Genomic DNA, 26,773 nt, shown 5'->3' with positions numbered 1-26,773 from the left:
AGGCCGGCTAGTGATGACTATTTAACATTCTGATGGCCTGGAGATAGAAGCTGTATTTCATTCTCTCTGTCCCAGCTTTGATGCACCTGTACTGTCTCCACCTGCTAGATAGTAGCAGGGTGAACAGGCCCGTGGCTCGGGTGGCTGAGGTCCTTGATGATCTTCTTGGCCTTCCTGTGACACTGAGTGCTGTAGATGTCCTGGAGGGCAGGCAGTGTACCCCCAGTGATGCGTTGGGCTTACCGCACCACCCTCTGGGAGAGCTCTGCGGGTGTAGGCGGTGCAGTTGCCGTACTAGGCGGAGATACTACCCGACAGAATGCTCTCGAGCTGTTGCGCCTTCCTCACCACGTCGGCCCCTTCGATGCGGATGGGGGCGTGTTCTCTTTGTTCTTTCCTGTAGTCCACAATCAGCTCCTTCATTTTGTCGATGTTGAGGGAGAGGTTATTTTAGGAGTCTGTGGTGGTAACAGACAGATTAAATGGTACGTTGTCAATCTGTGATTGGTTATGTCTGGGATAGTAGCCGCTGGCTTTCACAACACAAAGCAGAACAGAAGACGGAACACAAACAGGCCACTTTGAATGTTCCAGAACACTTTGCTTAAGCACTTTGTTTTGAAACAGTCTCATTTGTTTGGTCTAGGCCCAAGCCTGCAGGTGCAACAGTCAATGGGGAACAGTTTCACTAAGACATTGATCTAGAGTTCCTCTGTCTTTACTTTGGGGAAGGTATGAAAAATGTATTGAAACTGGAATTTTGAGTTCCACGGACAATATCACAAAAAGGGTTTTAACTGAAGACGAGACACACTGTTTTGTCAGAAATGTACTCATGAAATAATGAAACTAGACATTGCTCTGAAGTAAAATAGTTTACCACAACCATTCCCTCCTGACACACACACATATTTATATATATAATACAAACCAGTGATAACACGTTATAAAGACAAACACAAGGCCTAGTGTATTAATGATCTATAAAGTGGCTCTGTTATAAAGAACAGTGCTTCAAGGCTCCACTTCAACAGCTTGTTCACATCAGACATGTGGCACATCAGCCAGCAACTCCTGTCTGAAATCACCAGGCCAGTGGATTGTCCTCTTGATCTGCCTGTATTTCAGAGCTAGAATAAAACAGCCTCAGCCCCAGACTAAACACTGTAGACCAGACATATCTATCATCATCTCTGGAGGCTTTGGGTCTGTTCTGTATCACATGTGAGAAGCTGCAATTGGAGATTAAGTCCCTTTTTTATGTATTTTTTATTAATAATGGTACGTTATGATTCAAACTGATCTTGACAAGTCAAGGTAAAAATTGGCCTGGATTTGAAGGTTCTCTGCTGCATTTGCTATGACATCATCCACTGTCAGCGCCTGTTAATTATCCCTGTCATTCAAACTGACGCATACACACACACACGCAAACATGTTCTCTTTCACCTGGGGCAGATACCCAGGGTGCTGGTTGGATGGTTTGATGGTTTGCAGGGGAGGCCATGAACCTCTGGCTCTGCTGGGGCATGGGGGGGGGGGCTCTGCGAGGGAGAACGCCCCTGGAGGGGGTCTCTGGAGCCGCATTCTCTGATACCAGGCCCAGGGTAGGGGCTGGGACTACCAGTGGGGCTGCTGGGTTAGTTTCTCCACCTGCATCTGGAGCCGAGCCATGGTGTTGTGGTTGTGGGTGGCCAAGCAGGTCTGGGGCTAGGAGAGGCCTGGGGGCAGGCTGTTGTGGGAGCCTGAGGGTCCCTGCCCAGGATGTGGGAGTTGATGAGGGATGCCCTGGAAGCTGCGCAGCTGGTGACCTGAGGGAACAGGAAGAGAGAGACCGCTTTACCATAACAAGCATAACAGAAAAGCTAACACACAGACCTAGTAGACATCTTTTATTTCAAGAACAGACTGTGTCATACCAAACACATCCACTATTACTAATTTATCACTATACTACTACTACCACCAACACCACCAACACCAGTGCACACTGCAACTACTAATTTACTACCACTACAAGAACAACTACTTCTACTATTGTTACCTGTCTGCACATCCCCCCCAACATAAAACACTCCAAGTTTAATTTCAAAATGAAATAGAATTGTACGATTTCAGTGTAGCCCCTCTCGTTGTGCTTTATCACTTATCCAGATCGACATTTGAGGCCCAGAAACCTGAACGACACTGGAAATGCAAGGTGCTCTGCGGTACAAACAAGGTATTGCACTCAGCCCACAGGAGGTTTCTGATCTGAAACTAAATCTGCGACAGAAGGGATGTTATTAATACTTTTTTGAAACTGAGAAAACACAAGGCATGTGTTCTGCATTTCTTATAGGCTTTAGAACATGGGCTCCTGTCAGGCTTTAGGGATAGGGGAAGCCTGTAGGGCTAAAGGCTGAGGGAGAGTCCGGGAAGGGGGCCTGACCAAACGTTTGCAGTACAGGAGAGCTGTGCGCCATTCCTAGCTGTTGCCCATTTTGTGAAGTTGATCACGTGATCCAGGTGTCCGGACAGCCAATATCCTCCTTCTGCTTCTTCAGACCGCTTTCTTGATCCTTTTTCAGGCTCTTTAGGGGATAGAAAATAAATGGAGAGGTCACAATCTGTGGGATTTCAACAATCCTTTCAGGGTAAAGTCATGACTGCAGTGCACATGCCAATCAAAACATTTGCAGGCTGATCTCTGTACTCATAGGGGCCAGTAAATACATAGGAAATCATTGCCTTTTTTACACATTTTGATTTTAGAACTTCTCAGTAGTTGGTATTCAGACGTACCTTATGCAGGTGCGTAACAAGCTCTGAGGGTGTTGCTCCCTTGCGTACACTGAACAAATGTAATTCAGTCCCAGAATCACGCCCACTGGGTGGCTGACTAATTTAATCCTGAAGGTTTTGTTCAATTCGTTTTTCTGTTAATTTCATTCCGTTTAAATACTGTGTTCCTTAAATTTTTATTTGATCGGCACAAGACTAGAATGTAGCCTACAGAGAATGTGTTCAGAACATGGAGATTCAGGACAGATAGCCATCAAAACATACGCATATTTGTCTCCATTTCAGAACACATGGGTAGATTTAAAAACACTCTGATCTTACACATAATTTATGTTTAGGGAAGTATTCATGAATCCTACCTAAAATAGGGTTGAAGAGCCTTTAGGCACAAATGAAAACAACAGTGCTTAGATTCATTCCAAAAGTTGCCACATTCAGTTCGTCAATGGGAATGTTGGAAGTAGTGTACAATAGAATTATAATAGGGAGACTAGTAAAGCCTACAATAATAGGATATAAATACCCTAATTTCGCACACTGAATATTGTCGTGTGTTGATGCGACATACTGATTGATATAGGACGTCACCACGTCAGTAAAGAATGCAAGGTTGTTACAACGACAGTCATGGAGTAAAGACGTTGAAGTTTACTGGTTGATTCAATTCAGTATAATATCCTAACATAGGACAAGTTGTAACAACGGCGATGAGGATAATGTTGAAAACGACAGTTAAATCTGAAATCTGAAATTTGACTGCTACGGTGAGCCTGCTACGCTAGGTCCACGCTGGACCAGGTGGTTGATGACGCTTGAGCTGTTTGCGGTAGGTAAAGGATTAATACTATACAGTGACATTGATGCAGTTACAAAACAATGGAGGAGAGCTTTGCTTCTACGTCATGCTGGGACAGATGTGCAGGACATTTTCTCCACATTCGCAGACACTGGAGAACAAACGGACTATGTCAGGGCTGTGGCTGATACGGTGACTGAGTTGATCAGGAAGTGTATAGGAGTTGTACCCACGGACTATTAAAACCTATCCTAACCAGAAACTGGGGATAGATTGGAGCATTCGCGCAAAACTGAAAGCGCGAACCACCGCATTTAACCATGGCAAGGTGACTGGGAATATGGCAGAATACAAACAGTGTAGTTATTCCCTCCGCAAGGCAATCAAACAGGCAATCGTCAATATAGAGACAAAGTGGATTTGTAATTCAACGGCTCAGACACGAGCCGTATGTGGCAGGGTCTACAGACAATCATGGACTACAAAAGGAAAACCAGCCAAGTCGCGGACACCGACGTCTTGCTTCCGGACAAGCAAAACACCTTATTCACACGCTTTGAGGATACATGGCACACTACCAAGGACTGTGGGCTCTCCTTCTCTGTGGCCGACATGAGTAAGACATTAAGCGTGTTAATCCTCGCAAGGCTGCCGGCCCAGACGACATCCCTAGACGCGTCCTCAGAGCATGCGCAGACCAGTTGGCTGGTGTGTTTATGGACATATTCAAACTCTCCCTACCCCAGTCTGCTGTCCCCACATGCTTCAAGATGGCCACCATTGTTCCTGTACACAAGAAAGCAAAGGTAGCTGAACTAAACAACTATCACCCCATAGCACTCACTTCTGTCATCATGAAGTGCTATGAGAGACTAGTCAAGGATCATATCACCTCTACCTTACCTGTCACCCTAGACCCACTTCAATTTGCTTACCGCCCTAAAAGATCCAGATGATGCAATCACCATCACACTGCACTATCCCATCTGGACAAGAGGAATAACTATGTAAAAATGCTGTTCATTAACTATAGCTCAACATTCAACACCATGCTACCCTCCAAGCACATCATTAAGCTTGAGGCCCTGGGTCTGAACCCTGCCCTGTGCCACTGGGTACTGGACTTCCTGACAGGCCACCCCCAGGTGGTGAAGGTTGGAGAAAACACCCCCACTTCGCTGATCCTTAACACTGGGGCCCCACAAGGGTGCGTGCTCAGCCACCTCCTGTACTCCCTGTTCACCCATGACTGCATGGCCACACACAGCTCCAACTCAATCATCAAGTTTGAAGACGACACAACAGTAGTAGGCTTGATTACCAACAATGACAAGACAGCCTACAAGAAGGAGGTGAAGGCTCTGGGAGTGTGATGCCAGGAAAACGATCTCTCACTCTCACTCAAAGTCAACAAAACAAAGTAGCTGATCGTGGACTTCATGAAACAGCAAAGGGAGCACGCCCCTATCCACATCGACCGAACAGCAGTGGAGAAGGTGGAAAACTTCAAGTTCATCGGCGTACACATCATTGACAAACTGAAATTGTCCACCCACACAGACAGTGTGGTGAAGAAGGTGCAACAGCGCCTCTTCAACCTCAGGAGGCTGAAGAAATTTGGCTTGGCATCTAAAACACTCACAAACTTTTACAGATGCACAATTGAGAGCATCCTGTCGGGCTGTATCCCCGCTTCGTACGGCAGCTGCACCACCCACAATCACAGGGCTCTCCAGAGGGTGGTGCGGTCTACACAACGCATCACCGGGGGCAAACTACCTGCCCTCCAGGACACCTACAGCACACGATGTCACAAGAAGGCCAAAAAGATCCTCAAGGACAACAACCATCTGAGCCACTGCCTGTTCACCCCGCTATCATCCAGAAGGCTAGGTCAGTACAGGTGCATCAAAGCTGGGACCGAGAGACTGAAAAACAGCTTCTATCTCAAGGCCATCAGACTGTTAAATAGCCATCACTAGCACATTAGAGGCTGCTGTCTATATACATAGACTTGAAATCACTGGCCACTTTAATAAATGGAACACTAGTCACTTTAATAATGTTTACATATTTTGAATTACTCATTTAATATGTTTATACTGTATTCTATTCTACTGCATCTTAGTATATGCCGCTCTGACATTGCTCGTCTACATACAGTATTTATATATTTTAAATTCCATTCCTTTACTTAGATTTGTGTGTATTGGGTAAATTGTTAGATATTTCTTGTTAGATATTACTGCACTGTCGGAGCTAGAAACACAAACATTTCGCTACACCCGCAATAACATCTGCTAAACACGTTTATGTGACCAATAAATGTTGATTTGATTGGGCTGCGTTAAATGCATACTTCGTGCCACAGGTGAACACAGCATTTGCACAGCAACTGACACTGAAAACTGGTGAGACAGTTAAACAATTTGTTACTCGTCTTAGACTGTGACTGCAGGAGATGAGTACAATCAGATTAGAGATGCCATACTGAGCAAGTGTAATACAGGAAATGTGCGCAGAAAACTATTGGAGGGGCTAACATTGCGTGTGCTGCGGTGGTAGAACACACTTGCAGACGTGTTGCTGTGCGTTTTGTTGCCAACCTTACTTTGCTAGCTGACAACTTTACGGTTTTTACTTTTTACTTTTTAATTACTGTTTATATTTTTTGTTTTTCCCTCAACTTTTTTCCCTCATTCAACTTTTTTCACTCCGGACGCTTTATCTGGACATGGTTCGTCAGCACCTTCAACAGCCGAAGCTAAGTAGTAACATTAACATGATGCCTTCTAATTGCAGTCGCTGTACTCATAATATACAGGAGAACGATCGCCTTATGGCGAGGATAACTGTGCTGCAAGCCCAGCTTCAGACGCAATCGTTAGGCAAGGGTAATTTCAGTGTAGGAAAGGATGAAACAGCGTCTGTGCCACCAGTAAGTACAGATAGTAGTACAAATCCCCCCGCACGGTCCCCGCAGCCGGACAACTTTCTCATGGCTTCTGGAGGGAAATGCTGTAGGAATGCTCAACCGGTGTCGCTCATTCAGCCGACAGAAACTTTCAACTGGTTTTCCCCATTAAGTAGCGAGTCGGAGTCTGAGGCCGAGTCTTCTCTTGTCTCTACTCCTCCCGTTACGGGGTCAGAGACGCCAAAGCTTCCCACCATTAGCTCTGACAAATTGAAAACCCTAGTCATTGGCGACTCCATTACCTGCAGTATTAGACTTAAAACGAATCACCCAGCGATCATACACTGTTTACCAGGGGGCAGGGCTACCGACGTTAAGGCTAATCTGAAGATGGTGCTGGCTAAAGCTAAAACTGGCGAGTGTAGAGAGTATAGAGATATTGTTATCCACGTCGGCACCAACGATGTTAGGATGAAACAGTCAGAGGTCACCAAGCGCAACATAGCTTCAGCGTGTAAATCAGCTAGAAAGATGTGTCGGCATCGAGTAAATGTCTCTGGCCCCCTCCCAGTTAGGGGGAGTGATGAGCTCTACAGCAGAGTCTCACAACTCAATCGCTGGTTGAAAACTGTTTTCTGCCCCTCCCAAAAGATAGAATTTGTAGATAATTGGCACTCTTTCTGGGACTCACCCACAAACAGGACCAAGCCTGACCTGCTGAGGAGTGACGGACTCCATCCTAGCTGGAGGGGTGCTCTCATCTTATCTACCAACATAGACAGGGCTCTAACTCCTCTAGCTCCACAATGAAATAGGGTGCAGGCCAGGCAGCAGGCTGTTAGCCAACCTGCCAGCTTAGTGGAGTCTGCCACTAGCATAGTCAGTGTAGTCAGCTCAGCTATCCCCATTGAGACTGTGTCTGTGCCTCGACCTAGGTTGGGCAAAACTAAACATGGCGGTGTTCGCCTTAGCAATCTCACTAAGATAAAGACCTCCTCCATTCCTGCCATTATTGAAAGAGATCGTGATACCTCACATCTCAAAATAGGGCTACTTAATGTTAGATCCCTCACTTCAAAGGCAGTTATAGTCAATGAACTAATCACTGATCATAATCTTGATGTGATTGGCCTGACTGAAACATGGCTTAAGCCTGATGAATTTACTGTGTTAAATGAGGCCTCACCTCCTGGTTACACTAGTGACCATATCCCCCGTGCATCCCGCAAAGGCGGAGGTGTTGCTAACATTTACGATAGCAAATTTAAATTTACAAAAAAAAAATGACGTTTTCGTCTTTTGAGCTTCTAGTCATGAAATCTATGCAGCCTACTCAATCACTTTTTATAGCTACTGTTTACAGGCCTCCTGGGCCATATACAGCGTTCCTCACTGAGTTCCCTGAATTCCTATCGGACCTTGTAGTCATAGCAGATAATATTCACATTTTTGGTGACTTTAATATTCACATGGAAAAGTCCACAGACCCACTCCGAAAGGCTTTCGGAGCCATCATCGACTCAGTGGGTTTTGTCCAACATGTCTCTGGACCTACTCACTGCCACAGTCATACTCTGGACCTAGTTTTGTCCCATGGAATAAATGTTGTAGATCTTAATGTTTTTCCTCATAATCCTGGACTATTGGACCACCAATTTATTACGTTTGCAATCGCAACAAATAATCTGCTCAGACCCCAACCAAGGAGCATCAAAAGTCGTGCTATAAATTCTCAGACAACACAAAGATTCCTTGATGCCCTTCCAGACTCCTTCTGCCTACCCAAGGACGTCAGAGGACAAAAATCAGTTAACCACCTAACTGAGGAACTCAATTTAATCTTGCGCAATACCCTAGATGCAGTTGCACCCCTAAAAACTAAAAACCTTTGTCATAAGAAACTAGCTCCCTGGTATACAGAAAATACCCGAGCTCTGAAGCAATCTTCCAGAAAATTGGAACGGAAATGGCGCCACACCAAACTGGAAGTCTTCCGACTAGCTTGGAAAGACAGTACCGTGCAGTATCGAAGAGCCCTCACTGCTGCTCGATCATCCTACTTTTCCAACTTAATTGAGGAAAATAAGAATACAACATTTATTTTTGATACTGTTGCAAAGCTAACTAAAAAGCAGCATTCCCCAAGTGAGGATGGCTTTCACTTCAGCAGTAATAAATTCATGAACTTCTTTGAGGAAAAGATCATGATCATTAGAAAGCAAATTACGGACTCCTCTTTAAATCTGCGTATTCCTCCAAAGCTTAGCTGTCCTGAGTCTGCACAACTCTGCCAGGACCTAGGATCAAGAGACACTCAAGTATTTTAGTACTATATCTCTTGACACAATGATGAAAATAATAATGGCCTCTAAACCTTCAAGCTGCATACTGGACTCTATTCCAACTAAACTACTGAAAGAGCTGCTTCCTGTGCTTGGCCCTCCTATGTTGAACATAATAAACGGCTCTCATAATAAACGGTACCAAACTCACTAAAAGTGGCAGTAATAAAGCCTCTCTTGAAAAAGCCAAACCTTGACCCAGAAAATATAAAAAACTATCGGCCTATATCGAATCTTCCATTCCTCTCAACATTTTTTGAAAAAGCTGTTGCTCAGCAACTCACTGCCTTCCTGAAGACAAACAATGTATACAAAATGCTTCAGTCTGGTTTTAGACCCCATCATAGCACAGGGACTGCACTTGTGAAGATGGTAAATGACCTTTTAATGGCGTCAGACCGAGGCTCTGCATCTGTCCTCGTACTACTAGACCTTAGTGCTGCCTTTGATACCATCGATCACCACATTCTTTTGGAGAGATTGGAAACCCAAATTGGACTACACGGACAAGTTCTGGCCTGGTTTAGATCTTATCTGTCGGAAAGATATCAGTTTGTCTCTGTGAATGGTTTGTCCTCTGACAAATCAACTGTACATTTCGGTGTTCCTCAAGGTTCCGTTTTAGGACCACTATTGTTTTCACTATATATTTTACCTCTTGGGGATGTCATTCGAAAACATAATGTTAACTTTCACTGCTATGCGGATGACACACAGCTGTACATTTCAATGAAACATGGTGAAGCCCCAAAATTGCCCTCGCTAGAAGCCTGTGTTTCAGACATAAGGAAGTGGATGGCTGAAAACTTTCTACTTTTAAACTCGGACAAAACAGAGATGCTTGTTCTAGGTCCCAAGGAACAAAGAGATCTTCTGTTAAATCTGACAATTAATCTTGATGGTTGTAAAGTCGTCTCAAATAAAACTGTGAAGGACCTCGGCGTTACTCTGGACCCTGATCTCTCTTTTGACGAACATATAAAGACTGTTTCAAGGACAGCTTTTTTCCATCTACGTAACATTGTAGCTTCCCTACACTGGCTTCCTGTTAAGGCAAGGGCTGATTTCAAGGTTTTACTGTTAACCTATAAAGCGTTACATGGGCTTGCTCCTACCTATCTTTCCGAGTTGGTCCTGCCGTACATACCTACACGTACGCTACGGTCCCTAGAATTTCTAAGCAAACAGCTGGAGGCAGGGCTTTCTCCTATAGATCTCCATTTTTATGGAATGGTCTGCCTACCCATGTGAGAGACGCAGACTCGGTCTCAACCTTTAAGTCTTTACTGAAGACATCTCTTCAGTAGGTCATATGATTGAGTGTAGTCTGGCCCAGGAGTGTGAAGGTGAACGGAAAGGCTCTGGAGCAACGAACCGCCCTTGCTGTCTCTGCCTGGCCGGTTCCCCTCTCTCCACTGGGATTCTCTGCCTCTGGCCCTATTACAGGGGCTGAGTCACTGGCTTACTGGTGCTCTTTCATGCCGTCCCTAGGAGGGGTGCGTCACTTGAGTGGGTTGAGTTACTGACTTGATCTTCCTGTCTGGGTTGGCGCCCCCCCCCCTTGGTTTGTGCTGTGGTGGAGATCTTTGTGGGCTATACTCGGCCTTGTCTCAGGATTGTAAGTTGGTGGTTGAAGATATCCCTCTAGTGGTGCGGGGGCTGAGCTTTGGCAAAATGGGTGGGGTTATATCCTTCCTATTTGGCCCTGTCCGGGGGTATCATCGGATGGGGCCACAGTGTCTCCTGACCCCTCCTGTCTCAGCCTCCAGTATTTATGCTGCAGTAGTTTATGTGTTGGGGGGCTAGGGTCAGTTGGTTATATCTGGAGTACTTATCCTGTCTTATCCGGTGTCCTGTGTGAATTTAAGTATGCTCTCTCTAATTCTCTCCTTCTCTCTTTCTTTCTCTTTCTCGGAGGACCTGAGCCCTAGGACCATGCGTCAGGACTACCGGGTATGATGACTCCTTGCTGTCCCCAGTCCACCTGACCTTGCTGCTGTTCCAGTTTCAACTGTTCTGCCCGCGGCTATGGAACCCTGACCTGTCCACCGGACGTGCTACCTGTCCCAGACCTACTGTTTTCAACTCTAGAGACCGCAGGAGCGGTAGAGATACTCTTAATGATCGGCTATGAAAAGCCAACTGACATTTACTCCTGATTAATATTTGACCATGCTGGTCATTTATGAACATTTGAACATCTTGGCCATGTTCTTTTATAATCTCCACCCGGCACAGCCAGAAGAGGACTGGCCACCCCTCATAGCCTGGTTCCTCTCTCGGTTTCTTCCTAGGTTTTGGCCTTTCTAGGGAGTTTTTCCTAGCCACCGTGCTTCTACACCGGCATTGCTTGCTGTTTGCGGTTTTAGGCTGGGTTTCTGTACAGCACTTCGAGATATTAGCTGATGTACGAAGGGCTATATAAAATCAACTTGATTTGATTTGATTAGCGGGGTCACTTGAGATAGAGATATCTCAGGTCAGGGCAGGGCGTGACACTGTTTTCTTTATATTTTGGTTAGGTCAGGGTGTGACTAGGGTGGATACACTAGTTTTTGTATTGTCTAGGGGTTTTGTAGGTCTAGGTATTTGTATGTTTCTGGTGGCCTGATATGGTTCCCAATCAGAGGCAGCTGTTTGTCTTTGTCTCTGATTGGGGATCATATTTAGGTAGCCATTTCCCTTTGGTGTTTGTGGGTTCTTATTCTATGTTTAGTTGCCTTTCTGCACTATTTCATATCGCTTCACGTTTCGTTGGTTTTGTTGTTTTGTTAGTTTGTTCAGTGTTCTTTCTTTAATAAAGAAGAATGTACGCATACCACGCTGCACCTTGGTCCGATTCATATGACGAAGGTGACAGATAGCCGCACAATGTGAATGATTTGAAGTGCAAATGTCCGACATGCATGTGAGTACAGATGCTAAGGATAATGAGACTGTGCTATCACAAAAGGGGGCGGAGACAGAATGCAGACAGAAAAGACAAATCAGAGAAAGTGTCATTGTGGACATGCAGATAATCTTGCAATCTAATCTGCACATGCTGTTCTCTCATCAAGTGATCGTATTTTCACCCATCAAACTATTCTCAATTTAAAACTTTCTTTACTAATATGTAAAATTGGTTTCCATTATCAAATGGGCAGAAATAGGAGCAGGGAAACAAATAAATGTCATCCTTATGCACTCGAATAGCGAATGGAGGCCGCTTTCCCGCCAGTTCGTTTTTCAATCATGCCTAGTAGGCTACTTCGGGTTCAAGCACTGTTTGAACCAAGTTCCTGCAGCTATAAAGTGCTTAATTTGGGAAACCAAACGAAGTCTGTCCGTGAACATCGATAGTAACATGTTTTCACAACAAAACATATTTAATTATACTGTTGGCAACCCCTATCTCTGCGTGCTCCAGAAAGAAATGAAGGAAAGGGAGCAGATGGAATGGTGGTGAGATATTCCGTAGCGACGGGTAACGGGTCAGCCTATTCATTATGAAAATGTTTAAAAAAATGCCCTACTATTACTAGGCTATTCAAAGTCAAATACAAATTCACTAAAATTGTAAGCCGCCCTGCACAATCAACGAACCATCACCTAGGCCTATACGTTCTCTCCCAGACTCATGGATAGAATGTTTAGAGCGTAGCATAAAGGTAACCAGTCCATCCAGTATGCATAATAATACAGTCCACACTCAAAGGTGATGACTATAATTTGTTTCGTTTTTGAGTATAGGCTAGAGCACGTGTTAAACTCATTCCACGGAGGGCCGAGAGTCTGCGGGTTTTCGCTCCTCCCTTGTACTTCATTGATGAATTAAGGTCACTAATTAGTAAAAAACTCCCCTCACCTGGTTGTCTAGGTCTTAAATGATAGGAAAAACAAAAAAACCTGCAGACTCTAGGCCCTCCATGGAATGAGTTTGACACCCCTTGGCTAGACCAATTATGTGCCAAATACATCGTAAATCGGTATTTTGTACAGTGCATTCGGAAAGTATTCAGACCCCTTGACTTTTTCCACATTTTGTTACGTTACAGCCTTATTTTAAATGGATTAAATAGTTTTTTTCTCTCATCAATCTACACACAATATCCCTTAACGACAAAGCAAAAACAGATTTTATATATTTTTTTAATGTATTAAATAATCTGAAAAATCATATTTTACACAGGTATTCAGACTCAGTACTTTGTTGAAGCACCTTTGGTGGTGATTACAGCCTTGAGTCTTCTTGCGTATGACGCTACATGAACGGAGCAAAGTACAGAGAGATCATTGATGAAATGCCTCAGACTGGAGTGAAGGTACACCGTCCAACAGGACAACGACCCTAAGCACACAGCCAAGACAATTCAGGAGTGGCTTCGGAATGAGTCTCTGAATGTCCTTGAGTGACCCAACCAGAGCCCGGACTTGAACCTGATCTAACATCTCTGGAGAGACTTGAAAACAGCTGTGCAGCGATGCTCCCTATCCAACCTGACAGAGCTTGATGGGCTCTGCAGAGAAGAATGGGAGAAACTCCACAAATACAGGTGTGCCAAGCTTGTAGCATCATACCCAAAATGACTTGAGGCTGTAATCGCTGTCAAAGGTGCTTTAACAAAGTACTGAGTAAAGGGTATGAATACTTATGTAAATGTGATTTCAGTTTTTTATTTGTAATAAATCAGCAAAAAATTCTACAAACCAGTTTTTGCTTTACGAGGCTTTACGAGGTACGAGGTATTGTGATGTCTTTATGGGGTATTGTGTGTAGATTTATGAAGGAAAATGTTTTTTTCATCCATTTAAGAATAAGGCTGTAACGTAACAAAATGTGGAAAAAGTCAATCGGTATGAATACTTTCCGGCATGCACGGTATATAAAAAATTATAATAATTGTTTGTTGAGAAAATATAAAATTTGGTCTTTGCTAAAAAATCCCATAGAAATGCATTGAATAACACATTCATAAATGGCAAAAAAAAGACACTTACAAAATAAATAATAAGGAATAAGTGTCTGTCCTATATCTAGGAGATATAAGAAAGCTCAGGAAATATATATATATATATATATATATTTTTACACCTTTTTTGGGTTAGGCATAAAGCTATCTCCATACCTCCATTCATTTTTTAAACTGGTATACCTTCATACGAGTCCCGTGACACTGGTGTGGGTGGTAGAGCTAAACGGAGAACACCATCATGTTTGTCGTGAGAATCTTCCCTTGCCAGTGGGGTGACATTAGTTTGTAGCTCAAACAGTTTCGACTCTACAAGCAGAAGTTGACACATCGAAGGTACCGACTTCATATGAGTCCCGTGGGTAGGACTTTGGGGGTCGTAGAGCAAAGCGGAGACACTACAGTTGTTTCTGTGAGAAGACTGATTTTCAGGATGTCTCATGGTCTGACAAACATCGCAGCCCAAGATATCTCTAGCTTAAACAGCTAAATTTTGATGGGGATTTTTTAAATGATGTGTAACGGCAGCCTTCCCTCTCTTCACGAGAAGAGAGAGTGTAGCAGGGATCGGACCAAGACGCAGCGTATTCCGTGTTCACCATATTTAATGACAGCCGAAAAACGTGAACACTTACAAAACTACAAAATAACAAACGTGGCTTACCGATACAGTCCTTTCTGGTGCAGACAAAACACAGAGACAGGAAACAACCACCCACAAAATCCCAACACAAAACAAGCCACCAATATATGATTCTCAATCAGGGACAACGATTGACAGCTGCCTCTGATTGAGAACCATATTAGGCCGAACACAGAAACAGACAAACTAGACACACAACATAGAATGCCCACCCAGCTCACGTCCTGACCAACACTAAAACAAGCAAAACACATAAGCACTATGGTCAGGACGTGACATGATGTTACATAGATTGATGCACCGGTGCGTCAATAGACTCTAGGGGGTTTTAAAATGCAGATTAATTGTTTAAAATACATCACAGATAAGGTCAGGGATGCTAAGGTGGATTTTGCACTTGTACAGAACATGCAATCGTACACAACCAGATGCACTGTCTCACGTATCTATTGTTTGTAAACGAGAGCAGGAGACGGAGTGGAGACTTCTGAAAGTCTAAATGACACACGGTACAGGTGCATCTGCATCTTCATCCATCGCTACTTCACTTTTAGAAAGACAGAGAAAGAAGAACCCTTGTCTATTTATGTCACCTGGCAGCGAGCTATCCAAACATTCAGGTATTCCCCAAAATGTTCATTCAAAATAATATTACTAGACGTCCTTCATTTCATTCAGTTTTGCCTCCGGAACGCTCCAATTGTCTTCTTCGTTCAACATCGGTGTGCAGGTGAGATCATTGTTGTCACATGCAATCAGCATCAGTGCAGCACTGCGCATTTTAACTCCATAAAATGTCTATGTTTGCAGACACACAACGAATATATGAGCTTTTTCTGTGATTGTTTGCAGGTTATACACCTGAGCTGCACAACAGCATGTTTGAATGAAATTAATTTGATCCAGATGCCTATTGTCACGCCCTGACCGTAGATTGCTTTGTATGTTTCTATTTTTTGTTTGGTCAGGGTGTGATGTGGGTGGGCATTCTATGTTTGTATGTCTAGGTTTTGTATTTCTATGTTAAGGCCTGGTATGGTTCCCAATCAGAGGCAGCTGTCTATCGTTGTCTCTGATTGAGAACCATACTTAGGTAGTCTGTTTGCCCACTTTTAGTTGTGGGTGGTTATTTTCTGTTTAGTGTTTGTTGCACCTTGCAGAACTGTTCATTTGTCGTTTTGTTGTTTTTGTTCGGGTGTTCATATTTATTAAAAGTATTATGAATACTTATCACGCTACACTTTGGTCCTCTTCTCCTTCTCCCGACGACGATCGTTACACCTATTCCCAGTGGTGTAAAGTACTTAATTTAAAATACTTTAAAGTACTACTTACGTAGGTTTTTGGGGTATCTTTACTTTACTATTTATATTTGACAACTTTTACTTTTACTTCACAACATTCCTAAAGAAAATATTGTACTTTTTAGTTCATACATTTTCCCTGACAACCAAAAGTTCTAGTTACATTTTGAATGCTTAGCAGGACAGGAAAATGGTCAAATTCAAGCAAATATCAAGAGAACACGTTGTCATCCCTACTGCCTCTGCCCTCGTGGACTCACTAAACACAAATGCATCTTTTGTAAATAATGTCTGAGTGTGGGAGTGTGCCCCTGGCTGTCCATACATTTTAAAAACAAGCCAATGAAGGGAAGTGAAGTGTACAGGGGGACCAGTGTTGCCAACTATTTTTCATTGAGATCCGCTATATTAGCTTCTTGATTTGTCGCTAGAAGTCACTAGAGGGTGTTTTTGCCGTTGCCGCAACGACATCACAGCACCAATTTGCCTTGCTGCAGCACAGCTGCGGTCACCTACTGGATTGGCTGACAATGGCTGTTGATACCTACTGTAGCACTACCTAGCTTGCTTGCTAGCTTGTTAGCACCCACATGACGGCAAGGCTAGCGTTTCTAGGCGAGTGCTGCTTGTATATTTTTCCCAGTCTGCTCCTCGGCATGCAAGCTGCGGTATCTGAGATGGGTGAGGTAAGGTGCAGTAAAGCGTTGTGATGGGAGGGAAATGTTCACTGTTTTAAATGTAATTAATTTAGGGGCTGTTCATTATGGGGAGGGTCTTTTGTTTTTATTTTGGTCATAGGGATGGTCCTGTGACAGCAATCCTATTAAAATACACATTCAGATGTTGACCTCAATAATTCAAACAAAAATTATATGAATAATAATAATATTGAGTGAATCTATCAATCAATCAATCAAGTTTATTTTATATAGCCCTTCGTACATCAGCTAATATCTCGAAGTGCTGTACAGAAACCCAGCCTAAAACCCCAAACAGCAAGCAATGCAGGTGTAGAAAGCACGGTGGCTAGGAAAAACTCCCTAGAAAGGCCAAAACCTAGGAAGAAACCTAGAGAGGAACCAGGCTATGAGGGGTGGCCAGTCCTCTTCTGGCTGTGCCGGGTGGAGATTATAACAGAACATGGCCAAGATGTTCAAAATGTTCATAAATGACAAGCATGGTCAAATAATAATCAGGAATAAATGTCAGTTGGCTTTTCATAGCCGATAATTAAGAGTTGAAAACAGCAGGTCTGGGACAGGTAGGGGTTCCATAACCGCAGGCAGAACAGTTTAAACCCTAAAGTGTAAAATTTTATTTTTAGTTAAAATAAATAATCAAAAGTGAACTACGAGCTTGGAACACGAGCGTTGGGCCTGTAACCGAAAGGTTGCTGGTTCAAATCCCTGAGCAGACTAGGTGAAAAGTTTGTTAATGTGCCCTTGAGCAAGGCACTTAACCCTAATTTCTCTTGTAAATCACTCTGGATAAGAGTGTCTGCTAAATTACTAAAATGTAGAAACATGTAACATCACCCCTACATTGACTCTATGGACAAGGCTGTCAATGATGTCACATCATTCATTCCTATGTAAAGACTCAATGTTGCATTTGAAGCTCTGGATATTAGCACAAATGATCCATTAGATTGACCAGATTCTCAAGTGGCAGCTTTAACTTCTTATGGCTGCAGGGGCAGTATTGAGTAGCTTGGATGAAAGATGCCCAGATGTGCCCAGAGTAAACTGCCTGCTCCTCAGTCCCAGTTGCTAATATATGCATATTATTATTAGTATTGGATAGAAAACACTCTGAAGTTTCTAAAACTGTTTGAATAATGTCTGTGAGTATAACAGAACTCATATGGCAGGCAAAAACCTGAGAAGAAATCCAAACAGGAAGTGGGAAATCTGAGGTTGGTCGATTTTCAACCCAGCCCTTATATTGAATACACAGTGGGATATTGGTTATGTTGCACTTCCTAAGACTTCCACTAGATGTCAACTGTCTTTAGAAACTTGTTTGAGGATTCTACTGTGAAGTGGGACCGAATGAGAGAGGAATGAGTCAGAGGTCTGCCAGCAGTCAGGCGCTGGTCATGCGCATTTCACATGAGAGGTAGCTGCGTTCCTTTGCTTTTCTGAAGACAAAGGAATTCTCCGGTTGGAATATTATTAAAGTTTTATGTTAAAAACATCCTAAAGATTGATTCCATACATCGTTTGACATGTTTCTACGGACAGTAACGGAACTTTTTGACATTTCGTCTGCAACTAGGGAACGTGCTTCATGACTTTGGATTTGTTTACCAAACGTGCTAACAAAAGTAGCTCTTTGGACAAAGATGATGGACATTATCGAACAAATCAAACATTTAATGTGGAACTGGGATTCCTGGGAGTGCATTCTGATGAAGATCATCAAAGGTAAGTGAATATTTATAATGCTATTTATGACTAATGTTGACTACCCAATATGGCGGATATCTTTTTGGCTGCTTTGTTGTCTGAAAGCTGTACTCAGATTATTGCATGGTTTGCTTTTTCCGTAAAGCTTTTTTGAAATCTGACACAGCGGTTGCATTAAGGAGAAGTGTGTCTATATTTCCATGTCTAACAATTGTATTTTCATCGACATTTATAATGAGGATTTTTGTAAAATGATGTGGCTCTCTGCAATATCACCGGATGTTTTTGGAACTAGTGAACATAACGCGCCAATGTATACTGAGATTTTTTATATATAAATATGCACTTTATCGAACAAAACATACATGTATTGAAATGAAGAAAAAACATACATGTAACATGAAGTCCTATGAGTGTCATCTGATGAAGATCATCAAAGGTTAGTGATTAATTTCATCTCTATTTGTGCTTTTTGTGACTCCTCTCTTTGGCTGGAAAAATGGCTGTGTTTTTCTGTGGCTTGGCTCTGACCTAACATAATCGTTTGTGGTGCTTTCGCTGTAAAGCCTATTTGAAATCGGACACTTTGGTGGGATTAACAACAAGATTACCTTCAAAATGGTATAAGATACATGTATGTTTGAGATCTGTTGTTTGAATTTGGTGCCCTGCACTTTCACTGGCTGTTGTCATGTCGATCCCGTTAACGGGATTGCAGCCATACGAAGTTGAAAATAAATGTCTTCAAAACGGAAGGCAGTCAGGGGAGACATGCATTCTGGTTATGTGAGGAGAAGAAAAACAATTATACTATGGGAAATTTAGAAAATTGAGTATGCCTTAAATGCTAAGATGTCATACTCATTTAGTCTTTTTATCAAGTAGAATTCGCTGCACACTAATGAGGAAGGGAATCATCTTTGTGGTTGAGAACAGCTGATAATCAGAATATAAAAATGCGCATTAGATGATGCCTTCTTGGTATGGATGAGTAGAAGGGCTATCTTGATATTTGTTGCTTTCTGCAAAGGTTTTTAATAAACAGTACATTCTAAATAGTATGTAATACTATTAGTGCACATTAGTATTTTTAGTAGTAGGCAAGACAGATTTCAGACACGGCCTCGAGGTACTGCAGGCTACCGTAGCAACTAAATTATCCTTCTAATTTCTTCAGTATGCACATTTTTTATAACTAGTTTAAGGACATACATCTGGTGCAATACACACACACACGCATATATATACACACACACACACATACATATATATATATATATATGTATATATATATATATATATATACACAGTACCAGTCAAAAGTTTGGGCACACCTACTTACTCAAGGGTTTTCTTTATTTTTACTATTTTCTAGAATAATAGTGAAGACATCAAAACCATGAAATAACACATATGGAAAAATGTAGTAACAAAAAAAAAAGTGTTAAACAAATCAAAATATATTTTATATTTGAGAATCTTCAAAGTAGCCATCCTTTGCCTTGATGAGAGCTTTGCACAATCTTGGCATTCTCTCAACCAGCTTCACCTGGAAAGCTTTTCCAACAGCCTCGAAGGAGTTCCCACATATGCTGAGCACTTATTGGCTGCTTTTCCTTCACTCTGTGGTCCAACTCATCCCAAATCATCTCAATTGGGTTGAGGTCGGGTGATTGCGGAGGCCAGGTCTTCTGATGCAGCACTCAATCACTCTCCTTCTTGGTAAAATAGCCCTTACACAGCCTGGAGGTGTGAGTGGTCATTGTCCTGTTGAAAAACAAATGATAGTCCCACTAAACACAAACCAGATGGGATGGCGTATCGCTGCAGAATGCTGTGGTAGCCATGCTGGTTAAGTGTGCCTTGAATTCTAAATACCACAGATAGTGTCACCAACAAGCACCCCTGCACACTTAACACCTCCTCCTCCATGCTTCACGGTGGGAACCACACATGAGGAGATCATCTGTTCACCTACTCTGCGTCTCACAAAGACACAGCGGTTGGAACCAAAATCTCAAATTTGGACTCATCAAACCAAAGGACAGATTTCCACTGGTCTAATGTCCATTGCTCGTGTTTCTTGGCCCAGGCAAGCCTCTTCTTATTATTGTTGTCCTTCTATTTGCAGCAATTTGACCATGAAGGCCTGATTCACGCATTCTCCTCTGAACAGTTTATGTTGAGATGTGTGTTACTTGAACTCTGTGAAGCATTTATTTGTGCTGCAATTTCTGAGGCTGGTAACTCTGATGAACTTATCCTCTGCAGCAGAGGTAACTCTGGGTGTTCCTTTCCTGTGATGGTCCTCATGAGAGCCAGTTTCATCATGGATTGACTGACCTTCATGTCTTAAAGTAATGATGGACTGTCGATACTCTTTCCTTATTTGAGCTTTTCTTGCCATAATATGGACTTAGCCCTATTTGGTAAAAGACCATCTTCTGTATACCACTCCTACCTTTTCACAACTGATTGGCTCAAACGCATTAAGAAGGAAAGAAATTCCACAAATTAACTTTAACAAGGCATACCTGTTAATTGAAATGCATTCCAGGTGACTACCTCATGAAGCTGGTTCAGAGAATGCCAAAAGTGTGCAAAGCTGTCATCAAGGCAAAGGGTGGCTACTTTGAAGAATATCTTTTTAACACTTTTTTGATTACTACATGATTCCAAATGTATTATTTCATAGTTTTGATGTCTACTATTATTCTACAATGTAGAAAATAGTACAAATAAAGAAAAAACGTTGAATATATCACTATAATTGGGGATCCTGCTTTCTGAAAACATCATCCTGTACTACCCTAGTCGGCCTTGAACTTTATGGCTTCAATGAGAGGGGGCAGTCCATCTGCCATGGGTTTTCTGGTCCATTTGTAATGCGTCTGTGTGTAGCTGGTGTAGACGAGTCAGGCGCAAGACAGCAGATATGAGTAATGTACGCAATTTTACTCAACAATAATCACAATACACGTCAAATAAATCCAAGGCCACAATAACGGACCGCAATACAATAAACAATCACTCACAAACAAACATGGGGGAACAGAGGGTTAAATAATGAACAAGTAGTTGGTGGATTGAAACCAGGTGTGTAAAACAAGGACAAAACAAATGGAAAAAGGAAAGTTGATGAGCGATGGCTAGAAGGCCGGTAACGTCGAACGCCGCCCGAACTGTCACGACTTCTGCCGAAGTCGTTGCCTCTCCTTGTTCGGGCGGTGCTCGGCGGTCGACGTCACCGGTCTTCTAGCCATCATCGATCCATTTTTCATTTTTCCATTGGTTTTGTCTTGTCTTCCCACACACCTGTTTTCAATCCCATCCATTACCTCTTGTGTATTTAACCCTCTGTTTCCCCTCATGTCTTTGTCAGAGATTGTTTTATGTCAGTGTTGTTTCTTGCTGTATAGGTGTGCGACGGGTCCTCGTACCCATGTTTATTTTATGTATGTACATTTTCGTGTTTGGAGCATGTTAAGTGGACAGATATTAAAAGACTCCATTTACACTCCGTTTGACTCTCCTGCGCCTGACTTCCCTGCCACCTATACATATGACTCTGACACGAACAAGGAGAGGGACCTGACTTCGGTAGAAGTCGTGACACCATTTTGTACTGTGACACAGAGAGCAGAGCACTGTCTGCTGGAAGGGTAATTTTGCACTCTGGATCAAAGGTAGCTCAGTAATACATTAGCCATTACGTTTACTACATAAAGAAGCCCTAGCCTCACTTCTCCCATAGTCCAGACAGCCTCAGAGATGAACTTGACTGCTGAGAAACACAGTGTTCCCCTCAGTGATGGGAACCGGATTCCCCTATTTGGACTGGGGACTTATGGAGACCCACGAACGGTAAGGGAAACATTTTTTTTTAAGAGCAGTTTGAACACCAGGTGCATGTGGGAAAAAATATTTGACAAAATGTACTCCTGCACAAAAACTTCACATTACATTGTTGGTGGAGTATTCAAGAATAGAAATATTTGAATTTCACATTTTTCAAGAGTATACCTGACAGTCTGATTTGGATAACATAATTAGGATTTTTCACTGACAGGCAGGCCACCTGTTAATCTCAGTCCCAGACACGTTTAGCCTGGGGACGAGGTCAACCACCTGTAAACTAGAAAGCGCTTTGAGAATCAAAGATCAAATGAGTCCATGTTCATATGAGCACAAAGTCCATGTTAACTGCTGTGATTGACTGGTTAAACAATAACTAGTAAAAAACGAAGTAGGCCTTACTAATGTCTCTAAGTTTAAGAAATAAATTGACTTATTTCTTTCATGTAAGTTCACTCTCTTAACTCTGTTTTTTGACAGACACCCAGAGGCACAGCGTTAAACAGTGTGAAGCATGCAATAGATGTAGGGTACAGACACTTTGATGGGGCTTTGGTGTATTTCAATGAGCACGAAGTAGGCCAAGCCATAAGAGAGAAAATTGAGGATGGAACCGTCAAAAGAGAAGACATCTTTTACTGTGGAAAGGTGAAGTTGTTTTATTGCTGGTTGATTTACACACTTCAACATCACTTAACTTTCTATCACAGAACCATAGTAGGCCTTTATTTTAAGGGCCGGTTACACTGGCACAGATGCGTAGTCCTTGATTCAGAACTAGAAGCATGTTCAATGAGGATTCCCAATTGAAAGTGCATTTTTGTCCAGGAATAGGTGATAATCTTTGTCCGGTAAACTGGACAAAGACTACATACCTTTTGTATTTGTTTTGTATTTTGGGGTCTTTTCCATTGGTTCTATTGCAATCAAGCAACGCTAAAGTATTTGAAATGATATCAAATAGTATTTGAACCCAGGTCTGACAGGCTAAGAGCGGTTGGTCATTGCAATCTCCTTCTACCTGTCTCAGCTATGGAACACCTTCCACCCCCCAGAGCTCGTCAGGCCTGCCTTAGAGAGGACACTGAAGGCCCTGAAACTGGACTATGTGGATCTATACATCATCGAGATGCCCACTGCATTCAAGGTTAACAGATTGTAACTACTGTAGTCTACAGACGTCAGTTTGAAATTGCACCCACCACTTCAAGGCCAATGTAAAATACCAATTCTAAAAAGTTATGAACTATTTTTAAGTCAACTCAAAATGTTTCAAATGTGTCATTCATTCTTATCACGGTATCTCAATTTCAGCCTGGTGTAGAGTTTTATCCTAAATATGAGGATGGGCGGTATATGTACCATGAGACAGACCTATGTGCAACATGGGAGGTGAGTTCTGTCTTCCCGGCCCATAGCCAACTGCATCATCGTCTCATTATCAGAATCAATTGTGTTTAGAATAGCTGAAGGAATCTCAACAATCAGCATACTTATGGGGTGGTTATAATGAACAATATAAGAAAAACAATGTACTACAGAGTATTAGAACAGCATAGGCACTAGCCTATATACAAAACCCAGAGTAAATATTCTGGGCACAAATATAAATTCAATTGCAATGGCCTTGGCTCTAATCTCTGTGTCAAGGACAACGCCATAAATAGTCAGTCAACCTCTTTCCAAAGTTCTCCAGTCTCTAGAATTTGTGTTGTGTTTTTCTCTGGGGTATGTCTCTCTCATTCTGGTAAATCAGTATGAAGGACATATTTTAAAGTCTCCTCTCTTCCAACAGGCTTTAGAGGCCTGCAAAGATGCAGGGCTGGTCAAATCTCTGGGAGTCTCCAACTTCAACAGGAGACAGCTGGAGCTTCTACTGAGAAAGCCTGGCCTCAAACACAGACCTGTGTCCAACCAGGTGGGGCAAACTCTCTCTCAATGCTGAGATGCTTATGCAATTACATTTGCAAAACCTCATTTGAGATTTGTGCACATAACTAATAAGTGCTATATATATATTTTCAATACAGGTCGAGTGCCATCCATACTTCACTCAGCCCAAGCTGCTTGAGTACTGCCGTCAGAATAACATTGTGATCGTAGGCTACAGCCCCTTAGGCACTTCAAGGGACGCCTCCTGGGTGAACCTGAAATGCCCTCCTTTGTTGGAGGATGAGGTCCTGGTCTCCATAGCAAAGAAGTACAGAAAGAACAGTGCTCAGGTGGCCCTGCGATTCAATGTCCAGAGAGGAGTGGTGGTCATCCCCAAAAGCTTCAGCGCTCACAGGATCAAGGACAACTTTCAGGTTCAACTGAATTAAACATAGTCAACAACCACTAATATACACTGAGTGTACAAAACATTAGGAACGCCTGCTCTTTCCATGACATGGACTGACCAGGTGAATCAAGGTGAAAGCTATGGTCCCTTAATCCCTTTTTAAATCCACTTTGAAGTCCCTTTGAACGGGGTATGGTAGTAGGTGCCACGCTCAAAAGTTTCTCTTGTGTATTAAGAATGGTCCACCAACCAAAGGACATCCGGCCAACTTGACACAACTGTGGGAAACATTGGAGTCAACATTGACCAGCATCCCTGTGGAACGCTTTCGACACCTTGTAGAGTCCATGCCCTGACAAATTGAGGCTATTCTGAGGGCAAAAGGGGGTGCAACTCAATATGAGGAAGCTGTTCCTAATGTTTTGTATACTGCATGGTGACCTATTTCAGTTATACCCCCTTTTTGTACTCTGTTATAGATATTTGACTTTTCACTCACTGAGGATGAAATGAAAGCAATTGAAGGACTGAACAAAGACATCCGTTTTGTGGAGCTTTTAATGTAAGTATTGCACTTTAGTAGCTACAATATTGAGTCAGTTTTTATATTTAGGTGTTGATACAGTGTGTTGGTTCTTTTTCCCACAGGTGGAGTGACCATCCTGAATACCCATTTCTGGATGAATATTAAGCCTGGCAATATAACTCCATGTTTTCCTGTACCCTTGACAAATTCACTGAACATGTTTCATTTCTTTGTGTGGAACCATACTGTAGTAGCCTACATTTCTTTGGGTTAATTCTGTCATTTTGTGAGGCAGTACCCCTCATCAAAAGACCACTAGGGGGCTCTACTTGACAATGAATGAAAACCATTGACCAGTTGACACGAAAAAACTGTTTGAGAAATCAATCCCTATTGCACCTTAGTTGTATTTAACACATTTTAAAAAGTATAATAACCGAAGACTGCTGAAGTATCCCAAATATGCTGAAGTATTCTGATATGTAACAATAGTCTCATAACACTGTTAAGACATTCCTGCTCCTAGTGTTTGTTTATCGATCAATAAATGCACGTCAAGCTGACTTCTAAGTGGGAACTCTGGTCTAGTGTGACAAGTAGTTGGCAAGCGAGTAGAAACAGACAGGCACTCAGGCCAGGTTACCTAACCACTAACCCTAACCAATCAATGTTTATCTGACACACTAACCTATAGGGTAGAAACAACAATTCAATAGAAAAGAATGTCCTATTATACTGAGTGTACAAAACATTAGGAACACCTGCTCTTTATATGACAGACTGACCAGGTGAAGGCTATGATCCCTGAATGATGTCACTTGTTAAATCCACTTCAATCAGTGTAGATGAAGGGGAGAAGACAGATTAAAGAAGGATTTTGAAGCCTTGAGACAATTGAGACATGGATTGCGTATGCGTGCCATTCAGAAGGTGAATGGGCAAGACAAAATATGTCAGTGCCTTTGGTAGTAGGTGCCAGGTGCGCTGGTTTGAGTGTGTCAAGAACTGCAACGCTGCTGGGTTTTTCACGCTCAACAGTTTCCCGTGTGTATCAAGAATCATCCACCACCCAAAGGGCATCCAGCCAACTTGACACAACTGTTGGAAGCATTGGAGTCAACACGGGCCAGAATCCCTGTGGGACGCTTTCGACACCTTGTAGAGTCCATATCAAATCAAGTTTATTTTATATAGCCCTTCGTACATCAGCTAATATCTCGAAGTGCTGTACAGAAACCCAGCCTAAAACCCCAAACAGCAAGCAATGCAGGTGTAGAAGTATACCCCCAACAAATTGAGGCTGTTCTGAGGGGCAAAAAGGGGTGCAACTCAATATTAAGAGGTTGTTCCTAATGTCTTGTAAACTCAGTGTATATCTCTGTAATACATGTCCCCATACTTGACATAGTTCTACATATTCCTCAATGCCCAGCTGAGCCACTGAATTTCCAATTGTTTTAAATGTGTGGAGTACTCATGATAATACTACATGCTTTTCAACCACTGACTTTACATCCATCAACCATTTAGATGTGTCATCATGGCCTCTTAGTGCAACGCATTGGTCCAATTAAGATAAAGCAGGGCACTATGGGAATATTTATGGACAAACCTTCCCACTGTGTCTCAGTCAGACCACAGTTCAGGCCCAAACGACCTGCCCTCACAACAGGAGACCTCGATCTGCATGCTTAAACCTCCTAATGAACAGCATGGTTGTTATGAACAAGACAGGCTGATTGTAATAAGGAAAGACAGGGCAGCGTCTTCAGCCTGACAGACAGACACAGGGTGAGTCCTAATTAGCAGCCTATTCACTACTTTTGACCAGAGCCCTATGGGAGTCCTATGGGCCCTTGTCAAAAGTAGTGCACTACAAAGGGAATAGGTTGTCATTTGGGATGCAACCACATTCTGATCAGCAACCTGTCGCAGTACAGTGAAGAACAGCAGGAAACTGAAAGGAAA

General features: G+C 42.6%; 1 protein-coding gene across 2 annotated transcripts; it reads left to right on the top strand.

Moving 5' to 3' along the window:
- The first annotated feature begins 21,770 nt into the window (after positions 1-21,770).
- LOC120066149 (aldo-keto reductase family 1 member D1-like) lies at positions 21,771-25,368 on the top strand. Of its 2 annotated transcripts, XM_039017306.1 has the most exons (8): positions 21,778-22,007; positions 22,479-22,646; positions 23,029-23,145; positions 23,313-23,390; positions 23,794-23,916; positions 24,029-24,304; positions 24,759-24,841; positions 24,928-25,368. In XM_039017306.1, exons 1-8 carry the CDS (start codon positions 21,915-21,917, stop codon positions 24,968-24,970), a joined length of 981 nt encoding a protein of 326 aa, XP_038873234.1. In that variant the 5' UTR covers positions 21,778-21,914; the 3' UTR covers positions 24,971-25,368. The 2 variants fall into 2 exon arrangements, with proteins under 2 accessions (XP_038873235.1, XP_038873234.1); XM_039017307.1 differs by lacking the exons at positions 23,029-23,145; positions 23,313-23,390 and having other exon boundaries at positions 21,771-22,007.
- Positions 25,369-26,773: the final 1,405 nt, after the last annotated feature.

The sequence above is a fragment of the Salvelinus namaycush genome, chromosome 21 (genome assembly GCF_016432855.1).
Source record: "Salvelinus namaycush isolate Seneca chromosome 21, SaNama_1.0, whole genome shotgun sequence".
Classification (NCBI taxonomy): domain Eukaryota; kingdom Metazoa; phylum Chordata; class Actinopteri; order Salmoniformes; family Salmonidae; genus Salvelinus; species Salvelinus namaycush.
This window is presented reverse-complemented; position numbering and strand designations above follow the sequence as displayed.